Here is a 17267-nt window from a genome sequence, read left to right on the forward strand (position 1 = left end):
TTTTTTTCGCATTCGTAGGTTCTCTGTCTGTTGTACGCAACCATATGCAAATCTACAAATATCACTGCTTGTGCTTGATGCAGGAATTATGTGAGTTGCCCTGGATTTTTTAGTAATAGCTCAGACCAATTTCAATCCAGCCCAGCCCAATTTTTTTCAGCCCACCCCACCCTGGATTGCTGGATCCGCCCCTGGCTTGATGTTGCACGAGAACAGAAAAACGATGATATTTTCAGTCGCAACAGTGAACAAAAGGTTAAAAGGGGCTCATAGAAGGTCATACCAAGTGAGCTAAAATTTATACAGCCAACCCTGGGTTGTTGCTTTTGCAGTGAAAAGAAAAATGAGGGATTGAATTAAATACTCAAAAAAGAGTAGTTTCCACAAGGTTAGTATATGAACTGATTTCGATGTTCTCATTGTTGACCAATATGAGCCTTTATCGATCACTAAATTGCCAGTCTAAAACAAATAACCAACAACAACATATTAAGCTCAGGGGCAGATTTAGGAGCAAATCTAGGGGAGAGTTGGCCCTCAGATCCATAAGCCATTTCAGCCTTCCTCCCCTCCAAATAGGTCAAATTTACCTTGCAAATCTGGGGGAGGGCTAAATCGGGGGAGGGGGGCTGCAGCCCGTGCCTGTCCCCCTTAAATCCGCCCCTGATTAAGCCTTTACCCCACTTTGTGAGATCGGTTACATGAATTCTAGTTTGCTAGTTATTTTTATCTATAACACTTATTCTAATTAAAGATCATTAGTCTGAGTTGTTGCAAACTAACATAAGTAAGATCAAGAGCTCTGTGATAGTTCTGTTTACTGGAAAAAAAAGTTTGTCGATGTGTTATTTAAAGGTTGGGTTACTTTCTTGTGATAACTGCAAATAGAAACGACCAAGATAATTATAAAAATCATGAAAAATTAAAACAAAGTTTCCCAAGTAAAATACTCAAAAAGTACAATGAAAAATGCAGATGAACTTATTATTTATCATAGCTGAGCTCAGAGTTCTTTTCCATACATCTTGCAGTGAAGTTACTTGGATCTTATTGCACAACAAAAAAAGAATGAAAAAAAAAAAAAAACTAGTTGATGCCATGACTGGGATACCAAAATTGTCCTGCAGTGAAGACAATGCCCCAAAGAAAGACTAGTGAAGCTGATGGCGAAAGCAAGACGAGGATCAAGTTTCGAAGAGGCAAGGGAAAGAGCACTTCAACCTTATGGGAGTCACCACACTGTCGTTCACCGGCTTATACATGAACTGAAATCCTTCATAATTTCTGAAATGGAGGAAAACAAAAAAAAAGATTGCTAAGTCACAAAGGGAGTTTGATCTCACTAGAGTGCCATGAACATGCCTGATCTCGCCGGAAGAGATCTAATGCTGCATAGATGAAATGTGGTTCTTTAAATGACTATAACTGATATAACCTTAAATTTCTGGAGGAATGACATTTGCAGTAGGAAAGCTCAATACTTTGTCTATGGCCTTGACATAAAAGGGACACAGAAAAATACCTGACTAGAAGGTCCTTGCTACAAGAGGATCATAGTCATATGCTTCACCAGCCTTTACAAATCGGCCTTTCACGCGCTTTCTAGTATCAGCTCTGGCTTTACGGGAAGCATATCTTATTTGTTTACCAAAACTATAGACAAAGAACAAGAGAAAAATTAGAAGCTGAACAATGATCCAAAAAACAGAGAAATCATGAATAATTATCTTTTTATCTGAAGAAATGAACATTTTTCAGTGAGTAAGAAAAGGAACCTATATTATCTGCAAAATGATACAATTTAAGAGGGAAATACTTGACTTTGTTGTCAAGTTCAAGTGACATCAAATTAGCTTATCGATTTATTAGCAACCAAAACAGCAATTTGAATGTTGTGCTAAGTTCTTAACTTCTGGTAACTATTAGTTTTCTCTTCTTCCTTCCTTGTTATGTGTGTGTTTATAATTAAATGCATGGAAGATCTTTAAGAAGATGCTAATGCAGATTGTATGAAGAAAAGCAAGAAAGCTAAAAAAGAAATGTTAGAAATGAAAGAAACTCCCAAAATCAGCGGAAAGGTAAATCTCAGAAACCAATTATGCTCTTTTGGAGTGAAAAAAGCGTCGGTGAGCAACTTTTGCCCTTTGCTTCCCAATTACTTTAGGAACAACACTTTAACCCCATTGATCAGGATCATGTGGCATTCATTAGAAGTTGAATAAAATTAAGTAAAGAAATTGCTTCAATTGCGTAAAAGGTTTCTTGAGAAAAGAATGACAAAGAAGAATGTGTTCACTGGTTTAAAATGGTTTCTTTTCCTAAGCATTTTAGAACAACTTCTTTTGTCAGAGCTACCAATGTAAAGCAGAGAAAACAGCATAAGATTATCCAGAAAGCCATAGACACTTTAAATGTGTTATGATTATAAACTGCTGATCCTAAATAAAAAGGTTGAATCACTTACGTTCGCGATTTCTTCTTTTCATTGTATCTCATCTTAGCTTTATCCCTTGCCTGTGGGCACCTGACTTCCAAATTTGACTCCCATGGTGATTCACCCCGAAACATTGGAGATAAGCCACAATCGTGATAATCAACAACACTACTTTCACCAGTAATGTTGGATAATGAAAACGAAATACTTGAAGGAACTTGTGCAACTGAGAAAAGGTTTATATTCCTGTTGTAGCTGGGATTCATAAGCATGCTATTAGAAATGCCACTCATAGACTGCATGAGATTGGCTGACCCTGTAACGCATGAGGATTGGAATCCGTTGCATTCTTGCTGTCCTGATGATGTTGCCTAGGTAAAACCCACAAAGTGGACAGTCAGCCAACAAAAAATAACTTTTGAACTATCCATGAGCTTCAGATTTTAAATATCTTCAAAGTTCTAAACTGATAATCAGCTATTACTTTAAGAGAACATAAATAGAGATATAGCAAACACATCAGCCATAAACAATGTTCTACTAGTAGAAATTAACCTGTTGCAGTTAATAACCATATAGAAATAAAACCACGTTGATTTAGTTTTAAAATCTATGAAGTATGGTTATTTATTTATATTCTCTTTGTGTTAATTTAAAATGGTGTAAAGTAATCTAGATATGATGGATATTTCAAGAAAAATGTAATACGTAAAGAAGTGAATCTGGACCTATATTTAAGCCAGATTCTACAAACAACTAAGACTGACTCATCAAAGGAAACATATTTTTTGATTGTTCTTGAAAGAAAGAAAAATCCACAACACAAACTACTGCAAGTCTCGCAAACAATCGAATAATCACTTTTAGCAGAGTAGTCCTGTTCAATGCATTCTTGACCATAATTCTGGATTCTGAACAGATAAAAGTTCAAGGTATCACAGTTAGGATTAAGAAAACTTGTTTTTACTTCATATCAGGTTTTATAGACTGCACAGAAGGCTCCATATGCCTTTGAGATCTACAGGAGCGTCTACAATTTAGTTTTCAGAAAGAACATATAAGACATTTAAGAAAAGACAAGAATGGCAAAGAGAAATATTTATTTGAGATGTTTCAGCAAGAAACAGAAGAAAAATGGCATCAACAAACTTTAGGAATATAGATTTGCAAGGACCTCTATAGCATTCTCAACATGACCATTAGATTCACTGGCAGATAAATTTTTGTCTATCAATTGGTAATCTGTTCCTCCATCCTCAAAATCATATGCCGAGTGGCCTCGTGAAGATTCAAATATCTCATCACAGCTCTCCAAATTCAATGCAAGGTCATCCATGGTAAGACCTCTGCAGAGACCTTCATTATCATTAAGTTCAAGATTCTTGTAACCAGATTGTCCCTGCCACAGATGAAGCAAATAATTGAACATTCAGATTCTGGACGTGGTCACTGAGTTTTCTTAGTGGAACCATCACCCATACACATCATAGATCACAAGTTATATTCGACTAGAAGGGTCATTATGTATAAATTCATTTGTTGCAATTTCATTATGGGTATTGCAGAACGAAGATTCATAAAATAGCGAGAAAAATCACCTTGGGCAGGTTTGATCCTTCCGGTAAGACAAGTGCTTGATCTTTTCCAAATGGGGGTAGGCAACTTGGAATGGGTAGCATAGTAGACTGGCTGTTCCAAGGCTCAAATTTGGAGCAAGGTTGTAACTCATTCAACTTGCCTGCCACCAACCCAGACGACCCCTCATTACCAGTATTCTCCAAACAATTGCCGAGGCAATTCTCATTGATGGGCAATGTAGTAATGGGACCCAAACCAGCATCAAAACTACTAGAAGGAGGCACATCAAGAACAGAGGACCATATCCTTGAGAATTCAGCCGGAGAAGGACACCCCGAATAAGAACTCAACGCCTGCAATGAATGCCCCTGGCCAGAGCAGCCATTTCCAGACCAATCGCAACTTTGACACAGAGACATTTTCTGAGTCACACAGCGGGCATTCGCAGGATGCGAGCTGCATTTGTCGCACAGGAGTGATCGAAGATGCCTGCGCGAGAAGAAATTGGCAGAATGCACAAGATTATCGCAGCCCAAGCAAAGCCGGGCCGAATCAGATTTGCAGTAAACCACTGCCACCGCCACCCCGCAAAACTCACATAGAGGCTCCATACTTGAACGTTAGCCTAGCTATCCTCTTTAACTAACATAACTAACTTGAAACTCGTGGCAGGAATTCGGATTATACTGTCCTGATCCTCAAACCACTAACCTCTCTAATCCTACTCCATTCCACAAAAACACCAACAATTTCATTAGAACTCTGATGAACGAAAAAGAATAAAAAACTGAGACAATTTGACCTTTTGTCCTACTCCAAATTCCCGCCACGGATTTCTGATAATACTAAAAGAGACAAGGAACATTAACCAATATCCAGGAACACAGAAGCCATTAAAGGAAGGTATAATAAAAGTTGAATTGATTCTGGCTACGAAGATGATTAAGTTTCAAATGTTGGTTTCTTTCTTCAGAATGGAAACCGTGAACTAATTGTGTAATGCTTTGGTGGCTTGGTACATGGTTGGTATTTATTGGAGCATTGGGTTTGTAGACACGTGGCGGCATGGGAGGCCAGAAAGAGATTTGGGGATGATGAGGTGGACAGCTTGGTTTTCCAGCAGCTGATATGGTCGTTCCCTTTTACTCGCTCTTTGGTTGGGCCGATGGTAGTAAAGTAAATAGCATGGAACAAGGAGTTTGTCCTTCCGTGTTGGCGACGAGGATGAGATTGCCACGTCGGCCCAAGGAATGACTGAGCATAGAGACTTGAGGCGAAGGTTGCTCCAAATGTGCGGCCGCGGAGCGGACACGTGGTTGGTGAATGAGGTTGGTGACGTGGAGACCTGTCTGCTGACCTGGCTTTTAAGGAAATTTCATGCAATGGAAAAAGCAAGAGAAATAGACGAATGAACCAGCAAACAAACGACTTCCAAAAAGTAAAAAATTCCTCGAAAGTAATAAAAATATTATTTAAATATTAAAGTTTTATACATATTTAGTATTAATATTCAGATCACTACAACCATTTTTTTTAGTATTATAGGTTAGTAAATAATTATTGGTGATTATCTGAATATTTATTGTGAGTGTCATATAAAATGTCAAAATTTAATATCTAAATAGTATTTTTTTAAATTATAATATATATACATTAAAAATTACATTATCTAAATATTTATTCTGAGTGTCATATAAAATGTCAAAATTTAATATCTAAATAGTATTTTTTTAAATTATAATATACATAATTAAATTACATTAATTTTTAATGTATATATAGATATCTACATCTTTTCATTTTTCAATAAAAATATATTAACTAAACTGGAGATTTATATCCAATATAGATAAGTAGCATTACTTTTTAAAATAATTAGTGTTAAACCTGTGCGATACACGGGATATTTAATCACAATAGATGATTTTGATAATTATCTATGAAAGTTAATTGATTATAATCAAATCAAATATTAAAGTATCATATAAATAATATTTTATTAGAGATTTGATGATGCGGAAGCCGATCACCCCTTCTTGCCTCATATCAAGTACCTGCAAAAGATGAAGTCAGGGGACTTGCTTCCGCGTGATCATTCCGACAATCAAGTCAGTTTATTGGTTTATTACAACTTTCAAGTATGTAGTAGAGAATTTAGAGAAAAAAGAGAGAAATTCCTTACTCGTCTTGGTTGCTTTCTTTTTATTCTCTTGCTAAGATAAGAATTCCCTTTTCGAATTGTCGAGATCCGGATCCCGTTCCTGACGGAGCTATGATCTTAATGATATGGATATGGCTATCTATTCCAAGAGCTCGGGATAATCCCCACCTCCGTGATCTTCAGAATGATGATTGAGGCTGAGGAATCTAGAGAATCTTCGTTGAACAATAGATTAGTCGATTTTGTTGAAATTCCTCTGCCACGTGTCCCACTCAAACTTAGGTTGGATGGCGACCTTAGATTGGCCCCCTGCGAACACGTGTCTTTGCTATTACTAATTGTATTCTCGGGATATAGAAGTAATTATGAACTCGATGGCATTTTCCATCATGAAGATTGTTATTAAAACTTTTAAAAACAACATAACTAATCTAAATTTTAGAAAACTTAAACCTATGCGATGCATGGGAGACGTAATCACAATAGATGATTTCGATAGTCATCTATAAAAGTTAATTAATTATAATCAAATCAAATTCTAAAACATCATATAATTAACATTTTATTAGATATTATTATTAAAACTTTCAAAAACAACATATATACTTAATCCAAATTTTGAAAAACTTCTTTGAAGACTACATTTGTGGTTGAATTTGTTAGTTCTCAATCTTTACCACAAATTAATATATTCAATCCTTTTTTATTTGTAACTTAGGAGACTATAACATAAAGCTCTCCATGACTAAAATTGAATTTTTTAGATAAAGTTTGATACGTGAAAGAGATTTGACCTTGACTCTTATTGATAGACATAGCATATGATACAATCAAAGAGTATTGCTTTCGTTGAAATTTAAAAGGTAATATTGGATTTGATGAAGGTAAAGTTGATAGGAACCGCCATCTCCAACTATCATTGGATTAGATCATTTTGTAGGGATTTTATTTGGGGAATTGACCTCACTATAAACACAATCCTACATGCCAATCAAAGTTTATTGAGTTATGGATTTTATTTGGGGAATTGACCTCACTATAGACACAATCTTACATGCCAATCAAAGTTTATTGAGTTATGAATACCATAAAATTATTATAAAAATATTTGTGGTAATAACAAAAATTACCTTTAACTCAACAATATCAGTGTATTCAAGTCGAGAAAGGATATCAAAGTCATAAAAACAGTATTTTTTGCAATTAGATCAATCACGGATGTTAAACATGAAAGATAATTATTCAATAACTAAATTTAACATACCTTACACTAACCTAATTTTCGATATAACAACTTGAAACATATTTTGATATTAACTCATTATTGTCAATCAATTTCATAACCGTATAGACTTCATTATACTCACTAATATTTTGAAATATTCTGAAGTTTGATTTAAACTTTGAACAACATTTTCCTTTCCACCAAGTGTCCATCTCAGTAGGAATCCATCAACATACGTCTAAAATTAATTGTTAGATTATATACTAGTCATGTTTGTTAGGTTCACGGTTATATATATAATATTTGTTGGTAAGGAAGTTACCTTTGCCAAATCATTTCTCAAGTCGTTAGCAATCTTACGAAGTAGCTACAAACACTCACAATTCCACAACAACAAAAGAAGCACTACTAGTTCTATCAATGACCCTTAGTTGGACCTTGAAGCTAATCAATCCACCACACAATTGACAAAGATGAGAAATGAAAATGGTGATTAATAAACATGTAATAAAAAAAAAGTATGGTAATTACTCTACCTAAGAGTTCAAGTGAAATCAAATTTGTCACACTTTTTACAATAAAATTTTTTGTCAACACAACTAACTTTCTTTGGATATCTTTTACAAAATAAGTACCACCAGTCTTGATCACTCTCAATTGTAATAACAAGAACCCAAGAACTACCAACCTAGGATAAAAATTATAAAAATATGGTCAGATTAATAGTAGTAAAAAATAATAAAAAATTTACAAAACGATTTTATTAAAAAAAACACAAAACATGAGTGTTAAATATATGTAATCATAATTTACTTGTTTTACCTCTACAAATTCCACTAATTCTTCAATAGTTTTTACATCAGTTACTTTACTTGTTAGGTTAATAGAGATGAAGTAAATAGATGAAAAAGATATTTGACTTATACTTTGAGAGCTAAAATATCCTATATTCAATAATCATAACAAGAAAATAATGATACTAATAGTCAATCATTTTGCACAAAAATAAAAATAAAAAAATAGCCATACTTGTTTCAAAATTCATTAACTTCCTTGATAGGGACATTCACCATCAATTTTCTAAATATAATAAATATTAGATATTCTAACCTCATCTACAATGAAGTATTTTCTAATTCAAGCATGTATATTAAACAAAAAAGTTTTAAATTGGAATGTATGTATATTTTAGAAATTATAAATATAACCTCTGAATCTTTTGGCACGACATATTTGAAGTATGATAATTGCATGTTCTAGTTTTTAATCTTCTAGATAATCATTAACCTCATCTATAAAATCACCTCACAAAGTACACGAAAGATTGTTTTTTAAAAAAAAAAATACTCACAAAAACCCGCACATTAGTATATGCAAATAAAATTATCATTTAACATAAAAAAAAATTATGGGTAAAACATACTCTAGGTCCTCATGAACAATATCAATGAATTAAGCATGCTAAAAAAATTATCGTAGTATATGCAAATAAAATTATCAATTAACATCTGAAAAAATTATGGATGAAGCATATTCTAGGTCTTCAAGTACAATATCAATGAGTTTGCTTGTCATTCTACGAGATATTTGGCACTTAACATTGTCTTTGCCAATGACCTCTCCAATTATATCTTTAATAAAATAAAATAAAAATATCAGTTATAAGGGTATAAATCATTGCATAATCAATTTTATACTTATCAAACAATTCATTTTCATCAAGTTCATCTTCACTTAAAATATTAGCAAATGATTTGAAGATAAAATTTTGTATTGGGAAACTTTCATCCATAGCATCTACAACATTAGTCTTTGGCATAACGTTTGGCTTGTACTTATACTTGTGGCTTGTAGTCTTGTATTTCATATTGTTGTATCCAACTACAAAATTACGTATAAAATACAATTGTTCTTCACGAATTAATGTTTTAAAAGACCGAACCAACGAACGCTTGATTGTTACATGAACCTTTCACCTTATAAATTTGATGGCAAAATCTTAAATAATTTATACAAAATAAAATATATTTTATAAATAATTAACTTTAAATTTATAAGGGAAAAAAAACCTGTTCATCCATAAAAATCATCTCAATGCTATAAATTTTTGATTTATGTGTTAGTGTTGTGTGCCATTATGCTAGATTTGAATGACATTTAGTGGGCTTGTTTTATGCATTTATTGTATCTTTGTATAAATCGATAAAATATAAGGTTTTCTTTATTCATATTTTCTCTAATCATTTATATGAATGAGTTCTTATTTCTTATGTGTGAAATTTTTATTCTCAAAGTGTTGAGACTGTGACAAGATTCTTTGGTAACAAAACTTCTTAAATTATTCATAGTTCTTATATTATTTGGATGAGGACTTCAATTAATTGAGTATGGACTAGCACGGGGGTTATTATCTCGTTCAGTATGGGGATACTGATAAGAGGATGGTGTGTCACGCGTCATATAACATAAGATGTCACTAGTAAACCTGTGGGTGGTCCTTGCGGAACGATTAGCCAAATGTGACGCCGATGATTGACCACATAGTCTAGTGGATAATGATTGTGTCATCAGATTACGATGGTGTATTGATTCTTAGACTTGATCTAACATGGTTGTTTTGTGTATTAGTGTGTAGGATTTACTAATGAGCCGAACTATCTAATTGGGAGGTGGGAACGTTTATCTATGCGATTCCGTATTGCTGGTATATGGAAACAGGTGTTGAGAATAGGATCTGTTACCCTCATCGGTAATTGATGGGTGAATGTCCTATGTGATATACTATTAATGTGACGGGACAATTCCTGACCAAGATAGATTGAAAGTCAGAAAATGTATTTCCTAAGGTGTCATCTAGTCACATTAATGAGGTTTGACACATAGTTACTGAGTTTGTGAGTTTGTCACTCCATGACTCTCACTTAGTCGGGGACATTAAGTGATGGAAGGATTATAATACACGATAATCGTCAATTGTAATAGGTTCACTTGAAGTGAGACTTCACTGCCACCTATACTATCTTGAACCGCTATTAGACGCTATTTAGGAATTCTCGGAACATCATCAATATTTGGATAAGTTTTGGTGATGGGTCAAGGGGTTGAGTAATACCGAAAATGATTTCGGTGTTATTTGATTGCTAGCAGATAGTGAATCTAGAAAATCACCCACCATATAGTGTTGTGTTTAGTATTGACATCGTGTGCTCGAAATGTCTTTGAAACTGATTGGTCAAAAGTTGACCCTTGGCCCTTACCAATAATACATAGTGCATAGTTGAAATACATAGTATATAGTAAAATTGCATAGTAATCTCTTGAATTATTGAGTTGGTGGGGCGACGGATGTGAGAAGGGATTAAATTTAGAGAAGAAAAAAGAAAAGGGGAAGGGGTTTGATAAAAGAGGCAAAGCCCTCTATCTTTTCTCTCTCTCCTTACGCATGTAGTTTCTTCTTCTTTTACTTCTTCTGAAACTATTCTACTGCAACATAAATTATACGTGTAAATGTTAAGTGTATAATTTCGATACGTGGACATTGGTGATATGCATAACCTCTGTGTCTAGCATGGAAAGAAGTGATCGGAACGATATCATTTGGCATACTAGGTGTGGACAGACTAAGATAATCACAACGTGAGGTGGATACGGTCTCAATACAAAAATTATTTATGTACCCCAACCTTACATTGGATATATAGCAGGTATGCATTTATTTATATTCTTTTGATAAATATGCGTGTTACTTAAATACCCAAATTATGCATGACGTATATATCATATTTCATTGTGTGTATCTGATATACAATAAAAATTTTATTTTTGTCCAAACCATCGTACTCGTGATTCCTTTCATTATCTTCAAAGTATAGAATCTCCCAAACCCTCACGACTCGAACCTTCATCGTCCATTGTGTCTTGCTAACATTGATTTGATTGACAAAATCAACTCTTCCATCCATATTTTGAAAAGACTTTTATTAAATTGCAGCGTATTATATAAAATGAAAAATCTTGACAAGAATTTCCTATTTATACACAAAAACTATTACAATAGAAGAACAAATCATTAAATATTTAAATATATTTTATAATTATTGAAACTTAACATAATTTTTATAATACTTTCCCCACTTCTCCAAATGAGAATGAATAATGTTCTTGAAATTTAATTTCTGCGATGATAACAAAACTTTGAAAATATGAATTTTGACTTATTTTTCTTTCACTATGCATTAATTTTCTTCGATAATTTTGAAAATGTGATATTTTAAACCTTAATTAGTGTTGAAAAACCCATGCACTTGATTACCTTAAAGAATTTTTTAAATAAATTTGTTTGGTTTTCATAGATTTTTTAATGCTAATTAAGATATAAGAAATCACATTTTTAAAACTATGAAAAAATTAAATCATAGTTACTAATTTATTTAACTATATAAATTTTTCTACGAGATTACTACTATGTAATGCATGGGTTCCTAGCAGGTTTATTGGTAGAGAAATTGTAAGAAGTTCGTTGCTCTAGAATTATTCTGAATAGGGGTGTCAACGGTTCGGATTGATCCGGTTTTATAAGAATCCAATAACCGAACCATTTTTAACGGTTCCAAAAAAATAAGAACCGTAATCGAACCATTACATATATAAAACCAAATCATAACCAATCCGTCGCACCGAACTGGTTTCGATTCTATCCAATTAACATTTAGCTTCTAAATATTTTAGCAAAATATGAAATTACAAACAAAATTGTAAATTAAAATAAACCCATAACTTTATTAATGCTTCAAATTTTGAAGTAAAAGTAGAACAAAATAATTTATAGACTACCTCATCAAATAAGATTACAACGACCATTTAGTATACTAATAATGCATAAAAGTCTAGAAATAAAAGAGTTCATGAATCTTGCTAGTTTCTTAGGAAGTGATATTATTTATGCGTATGTATATATATATACCCAACAAATTTTAATATGTACATAAGTATAATATCAGGTTCCGGTTCGGTTCGAACCACGGTTTGAAAAAAAAAAACTAGTAACAAAACCAAATATATCAGTTCTTAATTCTTTAGAATCAGAACCTAACATTTGAACCATAAAACCAATCCAAAAGACGTGATTCGGTCCGATTCAGTCTGGTTCACCGATTTTTAGATATTTTTTGACACCCCTAATTCTGAAGGTTAATCTCTTTTTCATTTATGTGTATATTAAATATTTAATTTGTAAATAATTTATTTTTAAATAGCTTATTATATAAACATGCTGGGAAATACTGACTATAGTTGATTCTTTGAGAAGTTTGCATATTAAGTTTCGTGGTCTAGGAGTTAGGTACTTTTTATGTTGTGTGCGAGCTCTACCAAACAAATTTATAAAAAATTCTCTATGGTAGTCAAATTAGAGATGGAAAATGGGCCGGCCCACCTAGCAAAATGAGGGCCGTGCCGGGCTAGTAATATGTGGCCCGTGGCCTGGCCCACCAAAATGGCCCATGGGCCGGCCCGCTAAAATTGCCCGGCCCAGCCCATTAAAAAATAAGAAAATATTTAAAAAATTATGTTTGTATTTAATAATTATAAACATAATAATTAAAAATTATGTTTCTTGTAAACATAATTTTATTGTAATGTTTGTAAATATAATTATATTTGTAAACATAATGTTTATTATGTTTGTAAACATAATTTTAGTGTAATTTTTATAAACATAATGTTTACTGTAAACATCATAATTTTACAAACATCAAAATTATAAGTAAACATTAATAAACATATTTTAAAAAATATTAGTTACATTTGGGAAAAAAATAAAAAATATATTTAAAAAAATTATATATAAAAAAATTAAAAAAAAATGGCTCATGGGCTAGTCCAAATAGCCAGGCCCACGGGCTAGCCCTGTCCAATAGGCCCATGGCCCGGCCCACTTTGGCCCATTTATTAAGGGCCACAGGGCCGTGTCGGGCCCAATGTTCAATTTCCTTGGCCCAGCCCGTTTCCTTCGTGGGCCAACTTCGGCCCGGCTCGCCTGTTTTCCATCTCTAAGTCAAATGCATAAATTTTTTTAATATTAATTAAGATTTAAAATATCACACTTTTAAGACTATGCAAGAAAATTAATGCATAGTGAATGAAAAATAAGTCAAAATTCATATTTCAAAATTTTGTTATTATTGCAAAAGTTAAATTTTAAGAACATTATTTATTCTCATTTGGAGAAGCTAGGAGAGCATTATAAAAAATATATTAATTTTTTTTAATTAATATTGAAAAACCTCTCATACTTCATTTGTAAGGATTTTCTAATACTAATTAAGATTTAAGATTTAATAAATTATATATTTTAATATTATAATATAATATATAATTTTATTTTAGAGTAATACTATTCATCTACACATTAGAGATTGCACATTTTCATTGGATAATGAAAATGTACCACCTAAATTGGAGATTTAGTTTAGATGAATAGCATTATTCTTTACTTTAATAAGTAATTAATCATTATCTTTAATTTGATGCAAGGAGGAAAAATAATTCACATTGTCACTTGGTAAAATAACAAATCCATAAAAAATTCTTTAAGGTGATCAAATGCATGGATTTTCTAATGCTAATTAAGATTTAAGATGTTGCATTTTCAAGATTATAGAAGAAAATTAATGTAGTGAAAGAAAAATAAATCAAAATTCATATTTTTAAAGTTTTGTTATTATTGTAAAAATAAAATTTCAAGAGCAAAAATTAAATATTTCAAATTTTTTTTAATTAACATTAGAAAACTCAAGTTTCCTCACGTTTAGAGATTTTAATCTATATTTATAAATAAATATAGTATAATAAATTATTTTATTTTAATAATTAATTAATCACTATTTTTAATTTAATACAAATTTGAGGGAGAAAATAATTCATCATCGTCACTTGATAAAATATTTTGATATATTATCCTATTTTAATATATTAATCGTTTGGGCGACTTGTTCACTGTTTCACGTTGTCAAAAGGACACGTGTTGGACACCCATTTGCTCCCACCCACACCAGAGATAACATCCACACCTTCTCACACTCAACCGCCACAATCCATAAATCACCGCTCCTCCACCACTACACTCCTTCCTCGCCGTACCCACGATATGGTGTAGATGTTACCCGGTGGCGCCGACGACAACCACCTCCAACTGCCGGAGCGGGCGACGGAAGCCGAGCCGACGCCCCGGGTGCTGACCATCCTGTCCTCGGTGCTGGAGAAGCTGGTGGCTCGCAACGACCGGCTGGCGGTGAGCTTGTCGGAGGAGACGGAGGAGCAGGGGCTGAGCTGGGGCTGCGCCGCCCCGGTAGGGAAGAGCCTGGACGCGTTTCATGGCGTGAGGGCGCCGAGCATCAGCATAGGGAAGTACCTGGAGAGGATTTACAAGTACACGAATTGTAGCCCGGCTTGCTTTGTGGTTGGCTACGTGTATATAGACCGGCTGCTTCACCGGCATCCCGACTCGCTCGTTCTCTCTCTCAACGTCCATAGGTTGCTCGTCACCAGCGTCATGGTCGCCTCTAAGATGCTTGACGATGTGTAATTCCTCTCTCTCTCTCTCGTAATTTCTGTCGTTGCCTTCTCGCATTTAGTAATTATGTTCCGTTACTACTTTTGAGTAAAGGATTATAGTGTTTTAAACCCTAAATCATTGTCACCTAGATATGATCTAGAAAAGTATTTCGAGTCTACCTCTGGTCACATCTATTAAGATGTGAGATTTTTAACCCAGTGTGGGAAATCTCAAAATTGAAAGAAGAGTAGTGTTAGATTTTAAGGAGAGTCTCCTTGATGTATAAGAGGCATCTCACTTTGAATAATCATATTTTTAATTAAATGGGTGGCCAAGATGAATTGTCCGTAAACAAAATGTTCAAAATGCTCCTAATTTAATTTTACCAACCGAATTATTAAAACCAAAATAGAAATACTTTTGACATTTTACCCACTTAACTAATGTGTGAAGGCCGAATCGTATGGCAAGATCCAGTAGGCAGCCCATTTGGTGAGAAAGATCATGATATTCTTATAGATATATGTTCAGAGTGATTGTATATAACAAAATGAAAAGATGGGATCATTTAGACAAGAAGGTCTTCTTCTTCTTCCTGTAATTCCTCTCTGTTTGTCCATAATCCATGTATGGCTTCTCTTTGAGTGCTGAGATCTTCTGTGTTCCGGCAGGCATTACAACAACGCATTCTACGCTCGAGTTGGGGGAGTGAGCAATGTGGAGCTGAACAAGCTGGAGCTGGAGCTGCTCTTCCTGCTGGACTTCGGAGTTTCAGTAAGCTCCCGGGTCTTCGAGAGCTACTGCCTCCACTTGGAGAGGGAGATGCTTCTCGCCGCCCAGAAGCTCCAAAAGCCCCCGCCGCCGTCGTCCAATGGCCCCACCGCCCTCCAGAACCAGAAGCCGCCGGAAGATGCTCGGAGCTCTCCAGCTCCGTCAATGGCGGACTGACCTCACTTTTGCTTCATACATGATACATCCATCTCGTTTGTAGTTCTTGCTTATTTGCTTGTTTCGTGGAACGATCATAACAACAGAGCCTCCTGATCAGCCAAAATTAGAGTATGATTAATTCTAATTTTAGTAACTCGAATATATGATTAAAAGAACAAATTATTAAAATTTATTATTATTATTAAAATTAACACTATAAAGTTTTTATGCCATACACAATAGGAATATCACTCTCAAAAAAATGATGGGAAAAAAATGAAGATTTAACATGATTTTATTACTCTATAAACTTATATCCATGATGTCTAAAAGAAAATTTATTGATCATGCCCCTAGAGCACAACCGGTAAAACTTCTAACTTTTTTTTGGAGTGACAAGCAATCAACTCTTAATGGATGCATAAATATTTTATTTAGTGAAGATTGATTGTGTGTCACTTTGAAAGTGGATAAGTTTATGATCTCATTCGATTTATTCGGAGACTGAATTAAGGGGAAAGATTGGTTTCCTTCAAGATGAGGTAGGCGAAGTTTGAGCACCTGGATCATAAAAAAAAAAAAAAAAATTACTGATCACCAAAAATTATGGCTTTTGATAAAAGTCTCTTTATCTTGATATATGTTATTGCTTATTTCACTTTGAACAACCTTAATTATTAAAGGCTTAATATTTATAGGATGTTTTCTCACACGAAAAATATAATGTTAAATTTTTGATGTGTAAAATATGGAGATTTTGTATTTTAATTATTAAAAATTATTTTTTAAGTATTTTTTGTGGTAGAATGTTAATGTGTGTATATGCATACATTCATTTTTGTGAGTAACATGCTACATGATAGACTAATCAATAGTATTTTAATAGGTCGACTGATTTGTTATGTTTAAACTAACTATTTTTAATAGTTAAGATATATATAATTTTTATCAAAGACCAAACATCATATTTTTTAATTATTGAGATGGGATAACAAATCAATCAATTTATTCAAATACTGTCAATTGATTATTCATGCAAGGGCGAATCTAGGAATCTACCTTGCGGAGGCTGAAATTTTAAAAAGATAATACAATAAAATTCTTATGTAATTAATGATAGGATTTGAGTTTAAAATTAATTATAAAATTTAATTTAAAAAATTATTATTTGAATTTTTTTGAAATTAATGATAAAATTTGAATAAACTTTGTCTCGGGCTTACAATTTTTTTATTTATAAATGGGTTATGATCAAGAGTGGAGAATTGCACATCATAAAATTTGAAGTGAACTTTAATTTGTTTTAGGTTGGGTTGTTATTAATTTTTTTTACATAAAAAAATTGAATTTAATAATACACTACCTAAGACAGCTCACTTATAGA

The 17267-nt window shown here is 33.2% G+C and overlaps 2 protein-coding genes across 2 annotated transcripts; one reads left to right on the forward strand and one right to left on the reverse strand.

Moving 5' to 3' along the window:
* Nucleotides 1-942: 942 nt before the first annotated feature.
* LOC127791376 (putative zinc finger protein CONSTANS-LIKE 11) lies at nt 943-5067 on the reverse strand. Its single transcript, XM_052321208.1, has 5 exons — nt 4033-5067; nt 3609-3833; nt 2465-2805; nt 1523-1653; nt 943-1284 (listed from the first exon to the last, which is right to left on the reverse strand). Exons 1-4 carry the CDS (start codon nt 4621-4623, stop codon nt 1527-1529), a joined length of 1284 nt encoding a protein of 427 aa, XP_052177168.1. The 5' UTR covers nt 4624-5067; the 3' UTR covers nt 943-1284; nt 1523-1526.
* Nucleotides 5068-14482: 9415 nt separating this feature from the next.
* On the forward strand, nt 14483-16037 carry LOC127791924 (cyclin-U1-1). The gene is made up of 2 exons (XM_052322108.1): nt 14483-14979; nt 15625-16037. The coding sequence occupies exons 1-2, from the start codon at nt 14555-14557 to the stop codon at nt 15899-15901; spliced, it is 702 nt and encodes a 233-aa protein (XP_052178068.1). The 5' UTR covers nt 14483-14554; the 3' UTR covers nt 15902-16037.
* The last annotated feature ends 1230 nt before the right edge of the window (nt 16038-17267 follow it).

This window comes from Diospyros lotus, chromosome 15 (assembly GCF_014633365.1).
Source record: "Diospyros lotus cultivar Yz01 chromosome 15, ASM1463336v1, whole genome shotgun sequence".
NCBI lineage: Eukaryota > Viridiplantae > Streptophyta > Magnoliopsida > Ericales > Ebenaceae > Diospyros > Diospyros lotus.

What these genes read in the sequence shown, in the direction of transcription:
- LOC127791924 (XM_052322108.1), top strand. Translation starts at nt 14,555, where the DNA reads ATGTTACCCGGTGGCGCCGACGACAACCACCTCCAACTGCCGGAGCGG. An exon ending in TCTAAGATGCTTGACGATGT is followed by an intron (nt 14,980 to 15,624) that starts GTAATTCCTCTC and finishes GTGTTCCGGCAG; the next exon opens with GCATTACAACAACGCATTCT.
- LOC127791376 (XM_052321208.1), bottom strand. Translation starts at nt 4,623, where the DNA reads ATGGAGCCTCTATGTGAGTTTTGCGGGGTGGCGGTGGCAGTGGTTTAC. An exon ending in AAGGATCAAACCTGCCCAAG is followed by an intron (nt 3,834 to 4,032) that starts GTGATTTTTCTC and finishes CATCTGTGGCAG; the next exon opens with GGACAATCTGGTTACAAGAA. An exon ending in GAAAAGAAGAAATCGCGAAC is followed by an intron (nt 1,654 to 2,464) that starts GTAAGTGATTCA and finishes CTTTGTCTATAG; the next exon opens with TTTTGGTAAACAAATAAGAT.